Here is a 19159-nt window from a genome sequence, read left to right on the forward strand (position 1 = left end):
GGTAATACTTGATTACAAATTTAACGTGATAATTATTTTAATGATCTGGAATCAAGTTTGACTGCCAAAACAAATCCCTTTAACTTTCTAGAACCAAAAAGAGTTCTTTTGTTTTTACCATGAACATTTATTTTTCTGTTGCAAAAGTCTAAGACATCCTTAACATAGTTTTTCCCTGTAAAACTGTTATCTTCAAATAATATAGGCCAGTAATCAGCGGACAGCCACCTTAGTACAATCAGAACACCCATAGCTTTACACTCTTTCACGTGTTTAATTGTTTTGCAGACTCAACTGACTAAACTAAACTTACCATTTATGAACCTTCTGTTCGCTTTCTTTGCTTCATTGCGCTGTTTGATAATGGACGCAGCTGCTTTCTCAGCCTTTTTAATTCTCTTTAAATCCTCATCATCGCTGGCTAAATCGTCTTGCTCATATTCGTGTACAGTCAACCAACTACTAGGTGACTTGTCTGCCAGTTTTATCAGTTTATTGCGACGTTCAATCTTTTTCTTAGCAGTCTCACACAACTCGAGCGCCTCACTGTGTTCCCCTGAGTCAATCAGTCCGCTAATTTGAACAATTCAATCCAACAGCTCACAGTTATGATCCAACTGTATCTGATTCCCTTTGTTTTTCAAAACAGTGGATTTTTGAGTTTTGGCAACACTTCCTTTGCATATCTCTTTCTTAAAAGCTGCAAACTTAGCATCAAAATACGATTTTATGTCATATAAACTGTCCGAGTTCATTCTTGAATTTAAATGAAAAGTTAAGATAAAACTCGTCTGAACAGCCGAAAAGCAAATCCTCGAATGATTATTTTACACACCTCTAGTACATATACATGTATCATACTTTTCACGTGCACATCCCCGCCAAAATCAAACACAGGCGACAATCATAACCCAGCTCAACCATGTACGCGGTAAGTTGCCTGGCAACGTGTGTAAATACATATATAGATTTAATTTATATATTAAACTCTAAGTACAGTTATAAATGTAGTTGCTTCAAATTAAATGTTCTTATACTGTATTAGCAAGAAGTCATTGTATTTAAAGGTTTTGGCTGTCAAAAAAAGTATTGTTACACCATTTAACGCTAACGGCTAATGGATAAACAACATTAAATGTTAAAAAACATAATAATTATATTTTTATTTTGAGTGCGTTGTGTTATAATAATATAAAGTGTATTCAGTTCAGTTCATGATCAATTGCGGTACATTGTAATCACGAAGAATATTCAGACACACAATTGCGTTTTAAGAGAAGATTTTAAAAGCTAGTATATACAGAAGGCTGTTCCATTTGCTGTTAAACTGTCGATATTTTTTTTTGTTAATATGTTGAAAATGATTAAGTTTGAAAACCGCAAAAACGGTCCGCATTTTTTTTATGGAATTCTCGACATCTGGAAATCCGGGACAAGCCGGAATTATTCAAAACACAAAATATATGCATATTTAAAGGGAGGGTATAAGAACAGCGAGTACATTAGTTTGAAATGTCAGGTATATTGTGTCTACAAAGAAAGTACTTAGAGATACCTAGAGCTTTTAAGACCATGTCTACAAAGCAAATTGATAATTTCCTGGTAAATTTCTATATTAATTCACAAAACAGTTGTATCAACCGTAATACACTTCCAGTAGGGCTATTTATTTATATTATTGGTTATGTAGATATTAAGGTCAATGGATTTAAACTTCCTCACTAACGTAATAATTGTCACCATGTTATTCGATAATAATAGCCATTACAATTAGTTCCTTTCACATCTGTTTAATATAATAAACAATTAAATATGTGAAAAGAGGTTTTTGTTAATATCATGATAAAAACGTTATAACTACAAGAAGGTAAACGTATGTGGATTATATAATTAACTACTAACAGCTGATATTTAATAGTATATGGTTTTGTAAAAAACTGAAATTCACGATTTACCTTTAAAACGATGTTTTACATTTCAATACTGGCCTTTAGCGCAAAATGCTCTGACAATTCATATTAAACATAGAGGATATTAAATGAGTGTAGGTTTAATACTAATTTTTTTCAACGAGTTCAATAAATTTAGTATTAAACCTACACTTATTTAATATTTTAGCCATCACATATATAAAATAAGAATGGAAAATTGTTATACAGTCATTTTTGCATGTGTTAGTCTATAGTGTAACGCTAATACATGTATAAGCGCACTTTAACGCTATGTTTATATATAACGCAAATGGCGTTACGTCAAAGTGTTATTACACCAGTGTAATATCGTTTTTATTACACTCCTGCGCCGCTGTTTATGTGATGAATAATTATATTATTTTGACTTGTTCAGCCTTATAGTAATGGTAAAAGTATGTTACCGATCACTCACCGTAGAACCGGTTTTAGCTGAATTCAACATTTCAACAATAAAGAGATGAAATTTTGAACGTATAAACATCCGAAGATGTTTTCAGACCAACTAACCACGATTTTGTTATTATTTCAAATTGATATCATGATGGTGGATATATTAAAGAATATTTAATGCAACCTTGGCTAAGTGAATACTAATAACTTATACGTAACTAAACTGATTAAAACAAATGGTTGAGTGTAAAATCATAGAAAAAAGATACATGTTTTAGTTCCTACCTAAGTATTAATTTATTTATTCTATTATTACATAATATATATTTATTTCAAAGTAGGCATACAGTGTATCTGCATTCCGTCTTGTATGTATTTCATTCTTTTTAATTGTAGGTAGTTTTGTATCATTATTTTGTTCATAAGATTCATAATTTGATTCCAGATAAATAAGTAGAAAAAAATGTCGGACGTAAAAAACAACTAAGCCAACAACAACCTTGACATTAATAATATCATTAAAATTTTCCTTACACATGTTTAAGATATATTTGTAGCCCTTAAAGAAATTAATAATCATGTCAATACAAATGTCGTCATATCTTTCTTAATTGCATTCATATTATGTTTAATCTCATTAAAATAGCTCAAATACTGCCAAATTAATTACGTGAACTAACACTATACAGAGAAAGGATTACAATAAAAAATATCAGCGTACTTTTATTCTTGCTTTTGGTTTTAATATAATATTATTAATTGTCTAATCTCATCAGTCTTACATAATAAGCTCATCTAATTATCTTAATCCTCAACATTTCTAAAATCCTTGTAAAAAGCTGCATCAGGCAGTCGATTGATTTATAAGACACTAATGAAAGAAGCTGCTATCATTATGAGGCACCCTGCAGAGCAGAAATTATAATCATCTTCGTCTTGAAATAAGTACAGACCTAAACTACACTGCGATATTTGATGATGATTACTAGAAATATGTTAGTAACACAAGCTTGCATGCTGACTTAAGAAGTGGTCTTAGTGGTTTAAGTAGACTTTCCTGAACATCTTCATATTGTTATGATAAAAAATGATATCGCCTGTCCTCAAGTACTTTAATGTATGATTATTCAGCTCATTTTTCTTTGATATATGTTGAATATTCTGGCATATTGTAGAGAAAACATAAAAAGAACTACTACTATTTGATGTAAAAATGACCTGATTTCACTGTAGTATAATAATATCAAGTGTCTTTATTACAATTATTACAGAATATCAATATTACAATGATTTCATGGAAAATTAGTTGCAACAGAACGATAATGAAAACCAAGGCAGTGTCCGTCCTATTTTCCGGTTGTACTCATAATGTCATTGCATTAAATGTCATTTCATTAATCTAGATTTACTTTTTATATTACTTAAGCTCTCGGCATTTCCAAAGTCAATTCGTCAATTTCTTTTGGTTACTTCAACAGAACCAATGAAGCAAAAGGCAAATTAAAATCCTAAAAATTGATTTGGTAATAATGCACTGCATATAGCTGAAAACAAAGAAGCCAGAAATGTACTATTGCGATCAAAATTCGAAAGTGATTATGGTAGCTGAATTGTCCCATGTCGTATATCTAATTTACGGAGCGCCCAGCGAAAACACGACAATACAACTAATACATATTTCGTATTTAGTGAAATTAAATAAGACACCTTTGATACCTAGTTTAATTTTCAGTACGCGACTCTACTTTGACAATATTTTCAGACTTGTTAGAATGTTCTATTTGGATAAATCAATATATAATTTTTGACATTTTTCTTCGGGATAATTTTCACAGATGCATTAATTGATATGAGTGATAAAATTTTAAACAGAAAGATACCAATAAAGTAAATTTCTTAACACAATTCCATAAAAAGTAGCTTTATATTATATGAGGGATGATCACTGCACCGATTAAATCAATATATAACCTTAGTTTGTTTTAATTTTACTTCAAACACATGAAGAAGCACAACTCAAATTTTCAGATATAATATCAAGTAATTATATTAAAAGCTTACTACTAGTATAGCACTCAAACATTTTGTGCCTGAAAGAATTCATGCATCTCAGGTCTTCCTCTCTAATTAAAGCTGAAACAATAGCGTGACCTTTACAGTATTTCGGCGGAAATCCAAACAGCAAAAAGGGTTGATTATGCTGTGCATTAGCAATTCAGGTGGGATAGGACAAAATTTAATGCCTTTGTACTTTTTTAGAAGTTATGACAAAGGAAACTGATTAATAATAAGCTACTTACGATGTCTGTCTCATTATAAACCCACAATGATCAGTTCTTAACAGCACAGGTTAACCAGTTTGTCTGTTCTATGAAAAGGTTCTTGTCAATTAATTATTTGATAAATATATTAGAAAAGCTTTATCGGGAATTTCCCTCAAAGGTTAAAGATACAATTTCAACATGGATAAACATGTGAAACCACCATTGTCGTGCATATGACAAGCAAAAAATCATATTTTCTTTACATATTTATGATTTTCTTACTCTTATAATATTCACCTAGGAATTAAATAAAAACAACCTCATCATTCGGGTAAGGTATATTGAGAAGGACAACGGTTTGACTTTCGGCAAAATATACGGGAAAGGACTTAACTAAAAATGATGAAAAACCTTGGAATTACCCAAAAACTAGTTTTTCCATGTTAACACGTGCCCTTACACCTAATTTTGGTGAAAAATTGTTGTTTTTTGAAATTCTTTATTTTTCTTATTAACCTTTTATCCCATAAGCATATTGCGATAAATGACCGTTTTCATTGAAAAGCCTCCTGTAACAAGTTCAAACTGCTATGAAACTATGAAAAATGCTTCAATACTGATGAAACTTGACATAAATGTTGACTAGACTATAGCCACACAATATTATGATCAATGTGTAAACGCTTTAACTTTAATAATGGAATTGAAACATATATGAGCGTGCCCGTAAGACAGCTATAAACTTCATCAATATACTTATATTGGTTCTTCATATCAAGTGATGCGATGGATTTGTTTATTACTTACAGCAGCATGCATCCAGATTTATGCGCATTATCCTGAAAAAAAAATAAATAACCGCCTCCGTGGTCGAGGTGTTAGAGTCGATGACTTCTAATCCATTTACCTCTCTGGCGTGGGTTCGATCCCCGGGAGATGCTTTGGTAGTTTAGCGCGGAGGAAGGTAGTCTAGTACTGGTGTAACGATGGGCCGATGGTTAAAAAACTACCCGCCTTTATAACTGAAATACTGTTAGGAAAAGGCGTAAAATGAAACGAACAAACGAACTGAAAAAATAAAATGTATCTATAAGTAAAATATTGTCAAGTGAACAAAGTAAGTTATTTATACATTGAAAAAGACACTTTAAATCAACTAAGTGTACCAAACAATAAAGTTAGAATATGCAAAAAACAGTCCCTTATGCGTTAGTCCCGCACTTGATATATGATGATCAGTACTGCAAAGTCAGTCGTAAATTACATAATGTTTATAACATGTAAAGTTATTTCTGAAATGTTAATATGCTTACTTTTCGTAAAATCTTTTTTAATGTAGATTTTTTTAAAAACCTTTATCTCCTCTGGAGGCATGCATATTAAGGGATTTATTTTTAAAGGGATTTGGTTTAAAACATTTCTGTACCGTTTACAAAACCTATTGACGTATTCTGCTTTGTGTTGTTTATAATACAAATAGCATTTGCCTTTATCATGGTATGTCTAATTCAGCAACATTTTGATGATGTATAACGTCAATATTTACTAGCTTGTTTGAAATACCAATAGTTAAAAATAACCAGATGGGCTTACCGGCTTAGACTGTTAGGATTAGTCAAAAGGCGAATTATTATCATGGCAGGAAATGAACAAAAATAAGTCTCAATCTTTACAATGTGTTCCTTTTACTATGACCTTTAATAAAATCTACGAGACACTGATGAAACTATTTATAAATCAAGTAAAATTACGTTGACATTTCTTTCATGCACAATAATTATCTTTATTCGTGTTACTTCTTTTAACGATAACACTAGTTTTTATGAAAAGCACGTGACATTGATCGAACTATTAACATGTAGAAATCAGACAAAACAAAATGTAATGCTGATTATTATGATAGACATCTTCACTTCAATAAATCTTTCAGACCTCAGGCAGACACGTTTTCTGTATTTCAATCTCTTTAAAAATTAAAAGCGAAATAAAGCGAAATAAATCATTTCAAATATTAGAATCAAAGAACAAAAAAAATAAATAAACTTTACAATATTAGACAGTTCAGGGCGTCAGGACGAGAATGCACGTTTCGTGATAATTGCAAATGCAGACAATTCTTATTGTTTATTCTCGTCCTGACGCCCTGAACTGTTTAATATTGTAAGTTCTTTTTTTTTTGTTCTTTGATTCTCATATTTGAAAGAGATGATTTTAAGAAATTTAAAACGATTTGCCATTTAGATAACTTGTATCAATAACGGTTGTGTAAAGTGTCTTAAAGTTTTTAATTTAAAAGTAACGTTTAGTTTTCTCATACACAAATCAGTTTAAAATAAATGAGATAATATAGTTCATGCTCCTCCTAATGCTCTGAAATTTTTTGTTTTATAATATATTTGATCATCAGACTGTCTTATTTATTAAGTTACAATAAGTACAAATCTGCTTCATTTGGCATAGTAATATTCGCTTGAAGTTACTACTATCACTGACGGTAATTTGTGTCTGTAATACAAAATAAATAGGATTGTTATTTATTACATGTTTTGCAGTAGATTACTGAATTATAACGGTTAATTATATTCTGATAATTTCACAGTAATGATTACCAAATATAATTTCACAGTAGCCGAACTATATTTGGCGTAAAAATAAAATATTTATCATTAATGAATGTTTTTTTCAGCGGAAATGTAGTCAATCATAATAAAAAATGTACGTGATAACTGTAGTTCGTAAATATTTACGAACGTTGTGCTGAAAAACATCTAAAATCTAAAAATAATCATGGAATTATATTTTGCTTCAACATTGTGACGTCATAATTTGATGACGTCATGAAGTTAAGAGCGTGACGTAACGCGGCAAAAATCAGTAAAATGGTGTAAAAATCGTTAAAAAATCATGAAATAAACAGAAAATTTGTTTGTTTTACATGTAAGATCAAATAATATTTCACTCGTGAACCCCAGCTATAATATTTTCACTCGTGGCTACGCCACTCGTGGAAAATAGTGCATCTGGTGTTCACTCGGTGAAATATTTTTCGATCTTACACTGAAACAAACAAATATCCTCTATTAAATTAAGTATGGCGAAAAATATCTTCAGGGAATGTCTATACAGGACAGGAAAAGATAAATCATAAATGTAATTATAGTCGTAGTAAAAACAGTTTGTATAGCTGTCTTGGGTTAATTTGTTGAATTAAAATACATAATAACAAATATACTCGTATATAAAGTTTTAAGATTTTATAATTTATTTTTCAGAATTAATTTGTATGATGTAAAGTGTAAATATGTCTATTTATTTTCCTCATGTTTCAGCACCAAACTAATAGGCATGAATAAGAAAATATGTGTTTAAAACATTGAACATAGTACTATAATTAAAAACTGGAAATGAAATATATCTTGTAAAGTAATAACAAGACACTTTACATGATTTTACATACACTGTTATTATATCTTATCATAGCCTAATATTGTACAAAACACTAATTTATCAATAATTGAAATAGTATGTTTGTATTTATTATTAATTTTATGGCCATATGGCCGTTTTCATGGATAAAATGATATTTCTTTAGTTTTCCGAAAGCAAGAGAGAGAACAAGATGACATTGTTATTTACACAAGGGCTAACGTCTAATATTTTAACGAACAAGTTAGTATTGAGGTGTAATATGTCTCCTTAACAGCGTTAAAAGAACTTAACGGAGATATACTTGACAGGACTTGAAATAATTTCAAGATTATTATTCAATTTGTTATACGTTTAGACCAATAATTGTTGTGTAACACAAAGAAACCATTTTTTATTTCAATTTATGCCCGAACAAGAGTATATTTCTTAATTATCTTTTGCATATCGTTCTGTTTTAAGTACCCTAGTTGATATCTGTACGAAAATTCTGATTTTATATTTCAGTGTATTTTGTACCTAAGTGGACTTCCTTAAAAAGAATTTCAGTCATAAACAAAGTCAACTAACGATCTGTTTATAAGCATTTAAGCCAAATACATGTATATATGTATGTACTTGTAAGTATTAATGACATTATCTTATTTAAAGATATCTAAAAGTAAAATTGTTTATACAGAGAATTTCTAGTTATTTTTAGGCATTAATCGTGTTGTCCAGGAAGTTGATATTTCACTGACCATTAAAGTAATAGCATTATTGAACATTAGAATGAGAGCACTACGGTTCAATTCGTTTCGACTGTTTTATAGACTTTTTAGAGGTTGACATAATGCATGAGGAAAATACATAAATGGCTATTCAATCTCTCAAAAGCTTTTATTTCGCATGTTTTTCTCGGAAGTCGCTTTGAATCCTTTTTTATATTCATGGTTGTCCCTAGTTTTCTTGTCACGTTGTTTGAGTTTGGTCGTCAACAGCAAGCAAGTGAAACTATTATATCTGAAGTAAGGTCATCCATCTTATACCCTGTGGTATACTGTGAAACAAGATCATAGACCCTCTCACGACAATAAAAGGAATCAGATTTGTTATTTAATTGTATATGAAAATGACTGTTTAAAAAAATATCTTCTTATGTGAGAATTCGTAATGTAACCATCACCTATGCAAAATTGAAGTGAAAGGCACTGATTGTATTGCCTTTTTAGGAAGGAAATAATTCATGGGTCACAATCATCGCATGAATAAACTATTTGTATGAAGAACCCTCCTTTGGAAGCATCACGATTTGATTGTTTTCGACTGTTTAATAGTTTAATAAAATACATGACCAGGAAACTATCACTTTGTTTTGCAGTAATGGTTTTTATATTTTTAAGGAATGATAAAATGTTTTGTGTGAAACAGTTCGTCTGTCAATTAAAGCTTGAACAGTTTTCTCATACTTGAGCAATGTTAGGAAAGGGTTGCGCCATACAATTGCCTTGATGTCTCAGGATTTAATCACATTATGTTATGTTTTACTTTATAATGAAAATCATATCTCCGACCATTAGAACTTTAAATGCACATTATGATTTAGAAATCAATATTTTTTTAATTCTTTAAAAAAGGTCAAATATGTGTTAAATAAAACTTCAATAATGTATTTACAATATGTTAGATGTTAAACAATAGAAGAAGCAGGAATGGATGTGCAGTTATGTGTTTTAAAGATAACAAAATGTAAACAAAGTAGTATTTTGACTTCCATACAAAATATCATTTTAATAGCCAAAGAACAAAAAAGCAAAGGAAAGTTCATCTATATGAACCATGATTAACCTTTAAGGAAACTGTACCAAGATACCAAGAATAAAAGGGTTTTATGAGAATTATAACATCTTGGGCTTAATTAAATGGGCCTTTAAATCATTAGATGACAAAAATATTTTTTTTCCAAAAATGAAAGTTTTCAGTGTATATTTGTATCAATAATGACATTTCATATAATTTCAATATTTACTTTTTCATGCGTATCTCACAAAAAAATGTGTTTAAGCACTAAATGCATCAATATTTATTAAGTTTTCTCTTTCTAGATTGTTTTTGTTCCAAATTAAGCGTTAACTTAACGGAATTATGCAATTGTTAACCTTGCTGGCATGTGGTTTAACAGAAAAGCATGCCTTTGTCTTTTGTATGTTTGTATGTATGTCAGAAAATATCACAAATTTATCATGGGTATGCTATACTATGTATGACAATGCTAAATCTATAGCTTTTGCTTCAGCAGTAAAAATTGATGCATTATCTGGTAACCTCATACTAGATGTAAATTTATTTTCAAACACAGCCGCACCTACTTTGCAACCTTCTTTTGAACCGTCTGTATAAATATGTATAAAATCTTCATGTTCTCCCTTAATTGCTAGAAACTACTCTTTGAAATGTTCAGGTGAATTTGATGACATTTTTTTATATTTGAAAGGTTAATATTTATTTTTGGGGAATTATAAGTCTAATGTGGAATATCCTCATCGTCATTTTGAAGGATACTGTCTAAATAAATTTTAAGTTTATCTAAATCATCTTTTAAACGAGGGCCTAATGGTTTAATTTCTTTTGGTTTGTTAACAAATGTTTCAGTATAACTTGGTTTGAAAATAAAATTTTTAGCTGGATTTTTGCTATTAGATGAAGCTCTAGTTGCATATTGAAGTGATAGCTTTTTTCGACGAAGATGAAGCGATGGTTCCCTAGCTTCCGCATATAGACTTTTTGCAAAGCTTAACGTAAACCCTGGTGATGTATGGTATTTAGCATTTGAAGATATGAATTTCTTGCAGACCCACATACTACAGAACCATTATAATGTAATTTTGATCGGGTAAGACTTCGTTACGTTCATTGAACGCCGCCTTTCCTTGTTGATCTTATTTATCATATTTTGTATAATTTCAGTAGTGTGGAAGAATTGATCCCCAAATTGTACTTGATAAAACCTTTAGTAAGTTTAAAGCTTTTAGGCATTTAGTTTTCAAATGTTTGATATGTGGTATAAGATAAAGTTTTTTATCAAATATAATTCCTTAAACTTGGCGTCATCAACTACTGGAATTTAAGAACCAGATATGTAAAGTTCATGGTCATTGTCGAGTTTCCGCAATCGACAAAAATGAACACATTGAGGTTTTGACTTTTAAACCATTTTCTATTGCCCACTTTTGAATTTTATCTAAATTTTGTTGAAGTTGCCTTTCAATTGTTCTCATACTTTTAGATCGATAGCAGATAAGAAAATCGTCTACATATAGAGAACAATCTATGCCTGGTGTAAGAGCGCTAGCACAATATTTTGTTTATTTGAAGGCCAAAAAGTGTAACAGAAGGTATGCTTCCTTGAGGAACACCTTGTTCTTGTTGGTGGTCCTCAGAAAAAGTTGAACCAAGTCTTACTTTAAAGTGCCTATCGTTTAGAAATCCAGAAATGGAAAGAGGAAGTCTGCCTTTAAGTCCAGCATCCTTTAGATCTCTTAGGATACCATATTTGCAAGTAATATCGTAAGCTTTCTCAAGATCGAAGAAAAAAATTGATACCAGGTGTTGTTTATTTACAAAGGCTTCTCTAATAAAAGTTTCAAGTTGTACAAGATGATCGTTTGTACTTCGCTGTTTACGAAAGCCTGACTGCAAAATAGTGATAATTCCATTATTTTCTAGATACCAAACTAATCGATTATTTATCATTCTCTCGAATGTTTTGCAGAGGCAACTTGTTAGTGAAATTGGACGATAGAATGTAGGGTCAGTTGAATATTTTCCAGGTTTAGGGATAGGAATAACCAACGCATTTTTCCAAGTGTTGGGAAATTTACCAGATACCCAAATTTTGTTAAAAATTTCGAGAAGCAAGTCAACAGATTGGGGTGGTAAATGTTTAAGAAACTGGTAGTAAATTTCGTCTGGGCCTGCAGCACTATCTTTTGCAGTTTTGATTGAATAAATTAAGTCATCAATAGAGAAAAGGAAATTATAGTCTTCATCGTTTGTTGAAGTAAAATTAATATGCTCTTTCTCAGCTTTACATTTATGTTGTTGAAATTCATTTGAATAATTGTTTGAAGAGGAGTTCTTTTCAAAAGTTTTAGCCACATTTTCTGCAATATCCGTTTTTGTTTTGGCATATTGGCCATCACCAGTTTTTAAGTGAACAGTAGGACTCTTTTTATACTTACCACTTACTTTTCGTACTGCATCCCAGACTTTCCTAATAGGAGTATTTGAATAATAATTGAAACATATGATTCATCACGTTACATATTCACTGCGGTATACCGTACCCCGGATATTGCTCGATATTATGAGGACTTTCATCCCATTTCGCGACTTTGAACGAGGAAAGAAGGTAAGTTCAGTGACGATATTTAGTCATTTTGAATTGGTTTGATATAAATTTTATTGAAAAACAAATACTTCGATAATTTCTCTAGTTACTGAAAACCCAAAAATGTTGAGAAATAGCTTTGAAATGAAATTAGGAGGTAAAATTCGCCTCTTTGCTCACGTGATAAATGAGCTCGGATCAGTCAAATTTGATGTTTTTGAGCATATACTTGTTTAAAAGAAAAACTTGGATCGAGTGAAATGTGATAATGATGATAATATTTATGTTGTAAATGTTCAATCAACAATAGAACCTCAGATGACAGTGTATTTTCAGAATAAATACACATGTCAGTGTACCGAGTATTGCGTTGGAGTTGCCCGCCGGTGTCACGAGTATTGCTTTTTAGTGTAACGAGTATTGGTTATCAATATAGAGTAAATGCATGTAGTAAATACAGAGTATTTACCACATTTAATCTTAAATATTTCTTATCGTGTATACTTATTTACACTATATGTGCAGAATATGCATAGTGCAGAGGTACTTTACTGGAAACATCTGCGAATAATCCAAATTTTCATTCCTGCTCCTGAAAAATCTCAGTCGAACGAACTCAGCAATTTTCTGTGTTTACAGTTCTCGTTGATATCGCAGGATCAACCTTTCCAGAATTTGTTAAGTAATTATTGCATATCTTACTTTAAAAGTAAAAAAATGCATCCAAAGTGCATTAATGCTGCCTTAGGATTGTCAATATTAGACGGTATTGAGCAAGTGTGCCTACTATGCAAAAGTAATTTTCGGTCATTTGCACCTGCACTCTAGCAACGGCAAATCGTCTGCACGTGAAATTTGGTTACGTCATTAGCAATGAGTTACAGTATGTACTGCCGAGCGGGTACAGCTAAAAAAAAACGAATAATAGATTTTGATAAGATTATGATAAAGGGCAGCAGATGCAATAAAAAGGTTATGTTCCAGGACTTAGTTCCTTATAACCTTTTACCTTATAAAGGCGTGTTTTGAAGGCTTTACACCCCACCCCTTTGAGGCCTCAAATAGTGTAAAACATGCGCTATTTAGGCCCCAAACACTGTTTTTTGTTTGAGAAATGTTGTTCAAAAGAGGGATCACTTTTTTCGGCGCCCCACCCCAATTAAAAAGGTACACCAAGGGGGTGGCCACGGGGGGATGTGCCCCTTCTGTTTTGGGGTTTGAAGTGGGGCAGTAGCCCTCTAATCGTGGAGAAGATTAGGGGCTTGGGGGGAGGGGCTTAAATGGCCTCAGGTCGATTTAAAGGTACCGTGCAATCAACGCCGAAAAGCCTTAGACTTTATCTCAATCAATTGAGAAGTTGCTGCACCTTGAAATCAGTTTTGATGGAAAAAAACAACGCAAAAAGAGATTTTTGGCAATTTTGAGTCGTCCACCCGTTGCCATGGTAACTGGAAATTTAAAATTAAGCATGCTATTCTACAGGCTATGGTCCAGCCAAAATTTGTGCCCAGTTTGACCAGTATTGAAGCATTTTTTATAGTTTCATAGCAGTTTAAACTTGTAACAGGAGGCTTAATTCAATGAAAACAGCCATTTTTCGCAATAATTATATTCATGCAGTAAAAGGTTAAGACAATACCGGCATGCTTGGAAGGCATAAGCCCTCGGGCCAATATTTTACTAAGTGTGTCGATATGTTTCTTAAGGCAAACTTGCCCTGTAAAACCGTATTATTAATGTCAGTCATCTAAATATGTTTTTTTTATTCTTCTTCTTTTCAGAGATAAGTCTCATTGATCACAGTTTCTTGAGACATGTATATTAAAGATTTTTATCGTCAATTTTAATGGTTCTTCCTGCGCCCGACTCTGCACACATTTTAACTTTATTTCATCCATAGTGTGATTTTCACTCAAACGGGAAATTAAATCGTATTTGCCCGTAGAAAAAGAACTGTAATGACACAAAACATGCATTGTTGCATCTGAAATATTTGAATAAATATCATATAAACAGTTTATTATCAGCAAAATAAAATGGAATCGATAAACAGACGTAAAAATTAGACAAAAATATCGATTTTCCATACTAATAGTGCTCATTCTGTTTTGCAATACACTGTACACTAAAGTTGGGCTATCTTGCAATACTCTGTACACTTAAAATCAATACTCGGTACACTTTCTTGTATCTTTTTTTGGTCTGTATCTTTTTGTACTTTCACACTTTTTGCCTGAAATTTGGACAAAGCATTCTTGGATTGTGAATAAAAAAATTGCTCGATTCAATTTTTTTATATATTGATAATATAATTATTTCTAACGATTCTACAGTATCACGGTCAGTATTTTCTAGTGAGCAGCGGATTGTTTAGGGGTAGTTTAATCATTTTTTCAAATACCTGTAATACTTTTATGTCTTTTAGAGCTACAAAAATACCTCTACATATATAAAACCCGTTGAGATAAATGAAATAGCCATTAGTTTGGAAAATATCGTCGCTGAACTTACCTTTGTTCCCCGTTTAAAGTCGCGAAATGGGATGAAAGTCCTCCTAATATCGAGCAATATCCGGGGTACGGTATACCGCAGTGATATTTGGGTTTCGGCCGTCAACGACTATTTCAAGCTTCTATATTCATAGTGAGGGCAACCTGTTTTCATTTGTTAACTGTGAATCAAGACCATAAAAGACACAAGACAGTAAACGACAATTAAAGGTCTAAATATCGTTTCCATTGCGAAACCGTCTCTGATGAGCATTCGTAATGTATCCATCACCTATGACATTTATGTATTATCACACAAAAGTAATATGCACTGATTGTGTTAACTTTGATACTTTAAAGTAGGACAAAAATCATGTTAATCAGTACGGAAATACTTTATTGGCCATCAATATTTTATCGAGACAATATTTGAACTGAAGCATTAAGGTTCTGAAGCATTAAGGTTTTATTTTTATTGTTTTTCCGACTGTACTGATAAGTTGATAAAGAAATTATCAAATAGTTTTGCAGTAAGATCGTTAATGCTACCATAGATTGTTTAATTATTTGACCGTAGACGCAATTCACCTTGCATTTAAATTGTCAATAGTTTTCCATTTTTGACATCAATACCGCAGCCATGTGATTGCTTCATATGGTTTCATTAATGCTTGTGAGCTTTAATCAAATTCAGTCAGATCCTGCTTTTTTCGCCATAACTAAAAAAATCATTTTATTTATCTTCCCTACAGCAATTTAAAATTGGTTATTGACTCATCTACGAACAAAAAGGTGTTCTTTAGTGCATTCATGTAGTAAAGAAAATGGAAGTATTCCACATTTTTTTATTTTTTTTTTTTTTTTTTTTTTTTTTTTTTTTTTTTTTTTTTTTTTTTTTTTTTGTGTTTTTTAATTTTTTTTTTTTATTTTTTTTTTTTTTTTTTTTTTTTTTTTTTTTTTTTTAAAGTTTTTTTTTTTTTTTTTTTTTTTTTTTTTTTGTTTTTTTTTTTTTTTTTTTATTTTTTTTTTTTTTAACACAGCGATTATCGACGTCGGTTAAATATTCATTTAAATTCAAATAATTATGTTAACTTAATGTTAATAGTACAACATTTGACTTAACAGTAGTGCGAATGGTAACATATTTGTTCGTATTACATATTCATCATTTGTCGTAATTGCTATGTTTTCAAAATTTAACTCATGGTAATAATTAATGTTTTAACAAGGTAATTCCTTTTTATTATATGATCTAAATATAACTGCAATCTCATTGGTCCAAACAGTATTCAACAGAACTTTGTATAAAATCATATTCACTGGGTGAAGTATTATATTCACTGGCTGAATTGGATTTTCCCTGTCCAAAAATAGATTGGCACTCATATTCAATAACCATACACCGTAGACTGTTAATTACTCGTGCTCATAATTAATTGTTGCGTTTTGACATATTTCCCGTTTAAAATATCATTACTTTACTATCATACTTAAAGGCTAAACCACACTTTAAATACTTTTGTTTGAACAGCCTTCGCGTAGTCGTTGCACGTGCGTCTTTTTTCCCGCGCTTCAACGAGGCAAAAGTTGTACATGTATAAAAGGTTGTACTTTTATGTGATATTTTTTTAATTTAAGCCTATTTATATAATAAAACGAGTATTGACTAGTGAGCCATTGCATATGATGTCAATATGCCATCTGCCTGTGAATATCACAATATATTCAATGCCTCACTAGTCAATAATTGTATACTATCACAACAAAAGTTAAAGATTTACTATGCTCATCTTTGAGTTAAATATTTTTTTCAAACGAATTTAATGAAATCTATGAAATTCTTACTGAAAATGTCTTATTTAGAAATGAATAAACTATGTATTGGAAACTGTGTTCCCTATCACAGGTCAAGTAAAAGTGGCCTTTTCTTTAAAAAAGAAACTGCCAGTTTTTTGGGTTTTTTAATGACAATATATACATTTATATTCATATTGTGACTACCTATAGTGTAACGAGTTTAACATATAACATATCTTCTTTGTGTTAAGTCAATAACATGTTTATTTTATATTTATAAAGAGACTATGACGCAATTTTCTTTATTTTCTAATATCAAATTTAAGCATAGTATATCTTTAAATAAATTACGGCGCAGTCTAGTATAAACGCGTTTAATTATTTCTATTATTATTATTTTATTATTATTATTATTATTATTATTATTATTATTATTATTATTATTATTATTATTATAGTTAGACATTTATAATTGATAAGTTTTAACACTAATAATGACTATGGTACAAATTTAATCATGTTAATGGTGTTTTGTCTTTTTTCATTTTAGAAAAAAATGTCATTCTTTATGTCAGTACTGTTTTTGCAGATTCATCTGTCTGTGTTAGCTTTCGTCGATTTGTACACAGATTTACTGTAATAACAACACATAATTTAAGGAAATACGATGTATCTATTATATCAAACCTTCTTTACTTTCATGTTACAAAAAGCCTGTATACCTTTACACCATATTTGATTTCCTATTTGTACTGGCTATTTTAATAACATGTCTGATATTTAATGATATTATGCTTATTAGGTTATCTCCTATATCATCTAAGTGAATGAACTGTCACAAGTCTCGGTGCTTATAAGGCATGATATTAAAAGACACATTAGAGAACTCGGAATAGAAAAAAGAAAGTGAAAAAATTTGTTTTTTTTACTACAACCATAGCATATCCCTCAACGCCAAAGAGAACATAAGTATTGAACCACTTTTTTATTGATTGCATGTGCACATTTCTTTCGAGAACCACATTTAAAAATAATTTTACAAGTGACAACATAATATTTCTATTAATAGATTATCGCTGTTAGGCCAGTCTGATAAAACTCTCTGTAGCAAACGCAGACAATAGTTTGTCAAAACAGTGCCAGTATGATCCCATTTATATGGTATTGTTCGTATATTTTTTATATTATTATTAAACTAACTGTAGAATTGTTTTGTTTATAATATGATAAGCAAATTATTAAATATAAATCTAAAGTTATAAGGCAGATAAAGTTCAAATATCAGCATAAGTAAGAATATCGCTAATATAAATAACCTAAATTTCTTATATGAAATAACAGTTTTTAATGTTGCTAAGACGAGGTAATAGTCACTGATAGCATCTGAATCAAGCTCTTGGGACACCTTAATTTTTTAGTTCATTGATCGATACCATTAACACCAATTAACTAAAATTAACTAAAATTGAAACCGTATTTTGTAGTGCTGTTCATCAGACTGTTCATAATCCAAAATGACGTTTTAATATATAATATAAGCGATATTTTTCTTATTATTTCGAGACTGTATGTTCGATTTTATTGGCTTCTCCCTAAAAGCAAACTTGTTCCTGACATTTACATTCCATTCGTGCACTTAGTATTTGTTTTGCATACAGAACATAACAGAACATAAAGAGTTTGCTCGAATCATGCCATCTAAGTTGAACGTGCTTCGAGACAAGCTCAGCTGAAAGTTCAATAGAAGACCCATTATGCACAAAATAGAGAAAAACAGAATCCCTAACGAAAGCCCAACACGGCAAAATTGAAATGTTACAGGCCAGGTTTGATTGAGTCTGTTCATTGACGGTACTGGAAAGTGCAAGTTACCGCCACGCCCCCTAGCACTGGCTTAGGCAGAATTCAACATTTAAACACGAAAAATGGTGAAATTTTGAATTGATGTGTTCATACGGCGGTTATCATGGAACCTTCAATGTGACACAGTAGACTCGCTTTACGTTTAATTTCTAAAAAAAGCTTTTATTTTTTCCAGTTGCGTGATTTAAAGGGGCAACAAAATAGGTTCGAATAATTGGAGTCTATGTATCTCTTAGCTCCAGCAGGGGAGGTGGTTTTGACCCCTGATGTTGCTCTATGGTTTTAACACTGAGGTTAGCTACATTAATTCCATAATGACTTAAATTGTGTTCTTGCGCCCTGACAGAAAATAAAACGGATAAAGTTTAGTTTTGGGATCCTGTTCTTTTTTTGTAAAAAGTACGCATTGGCAATTACTTTAACTAGCTTTTGTTTCTGTTGCATTTTGGCAATAAGTATAGTTATAACGATTTAACATTTTTTTATGAAAGTCAAAATACTTACTCTGTTTACATTTTGCTTCTTTAAAGAATATTCCATTTTCATTTTAACAACTGAGCGCTACTTTCGTCGTGTTAGAAGCATCAT

At 30.9% G+C, this 19159-nt stretch overlaps 1 protein-coding gene across 1 annotated transcript in view; it reads right to left on the bottom strand.

Moving 5' to 3' along the window:
* Nucleotides 1-290: 290 nt before the first annotated feature.
* The window catches only part of LOC132759270 (sodium-coupled monocarboxylate transporter 2-like), a 68222-nt gene continuing 49353 nt past the window's right edge, over nt 291-19159 (bottom strand). Inside the window, exon 2 of the mRNA XM_060751010.1 lies at nt 291-573. Within this exon, the coding sequence (XP_060606993.1) occupies nt 291-573 (283 nt within the window). The remainder of the gene's footprint in view (nt 574-19159) is intronic.

The sequence above is a fragment of the Ruditapes philippinarum genome, unplaced genomic scaffold, assembly GCF_026571515.1.
Source record: "Ruditapes philippinarum isolate M1 unplaced genomic scaffold, ASM2657151v2 ctg4183_1_1_1_1, whole genome shotgun sequence".
Classification (NCBI taxonomy): domain Eukaryota; kingdom Metazoa; phylum Mollusca; class Bivalvia; order Venerida; family Veneridae; genus Ruditapes; species Ruditapes philippinarum.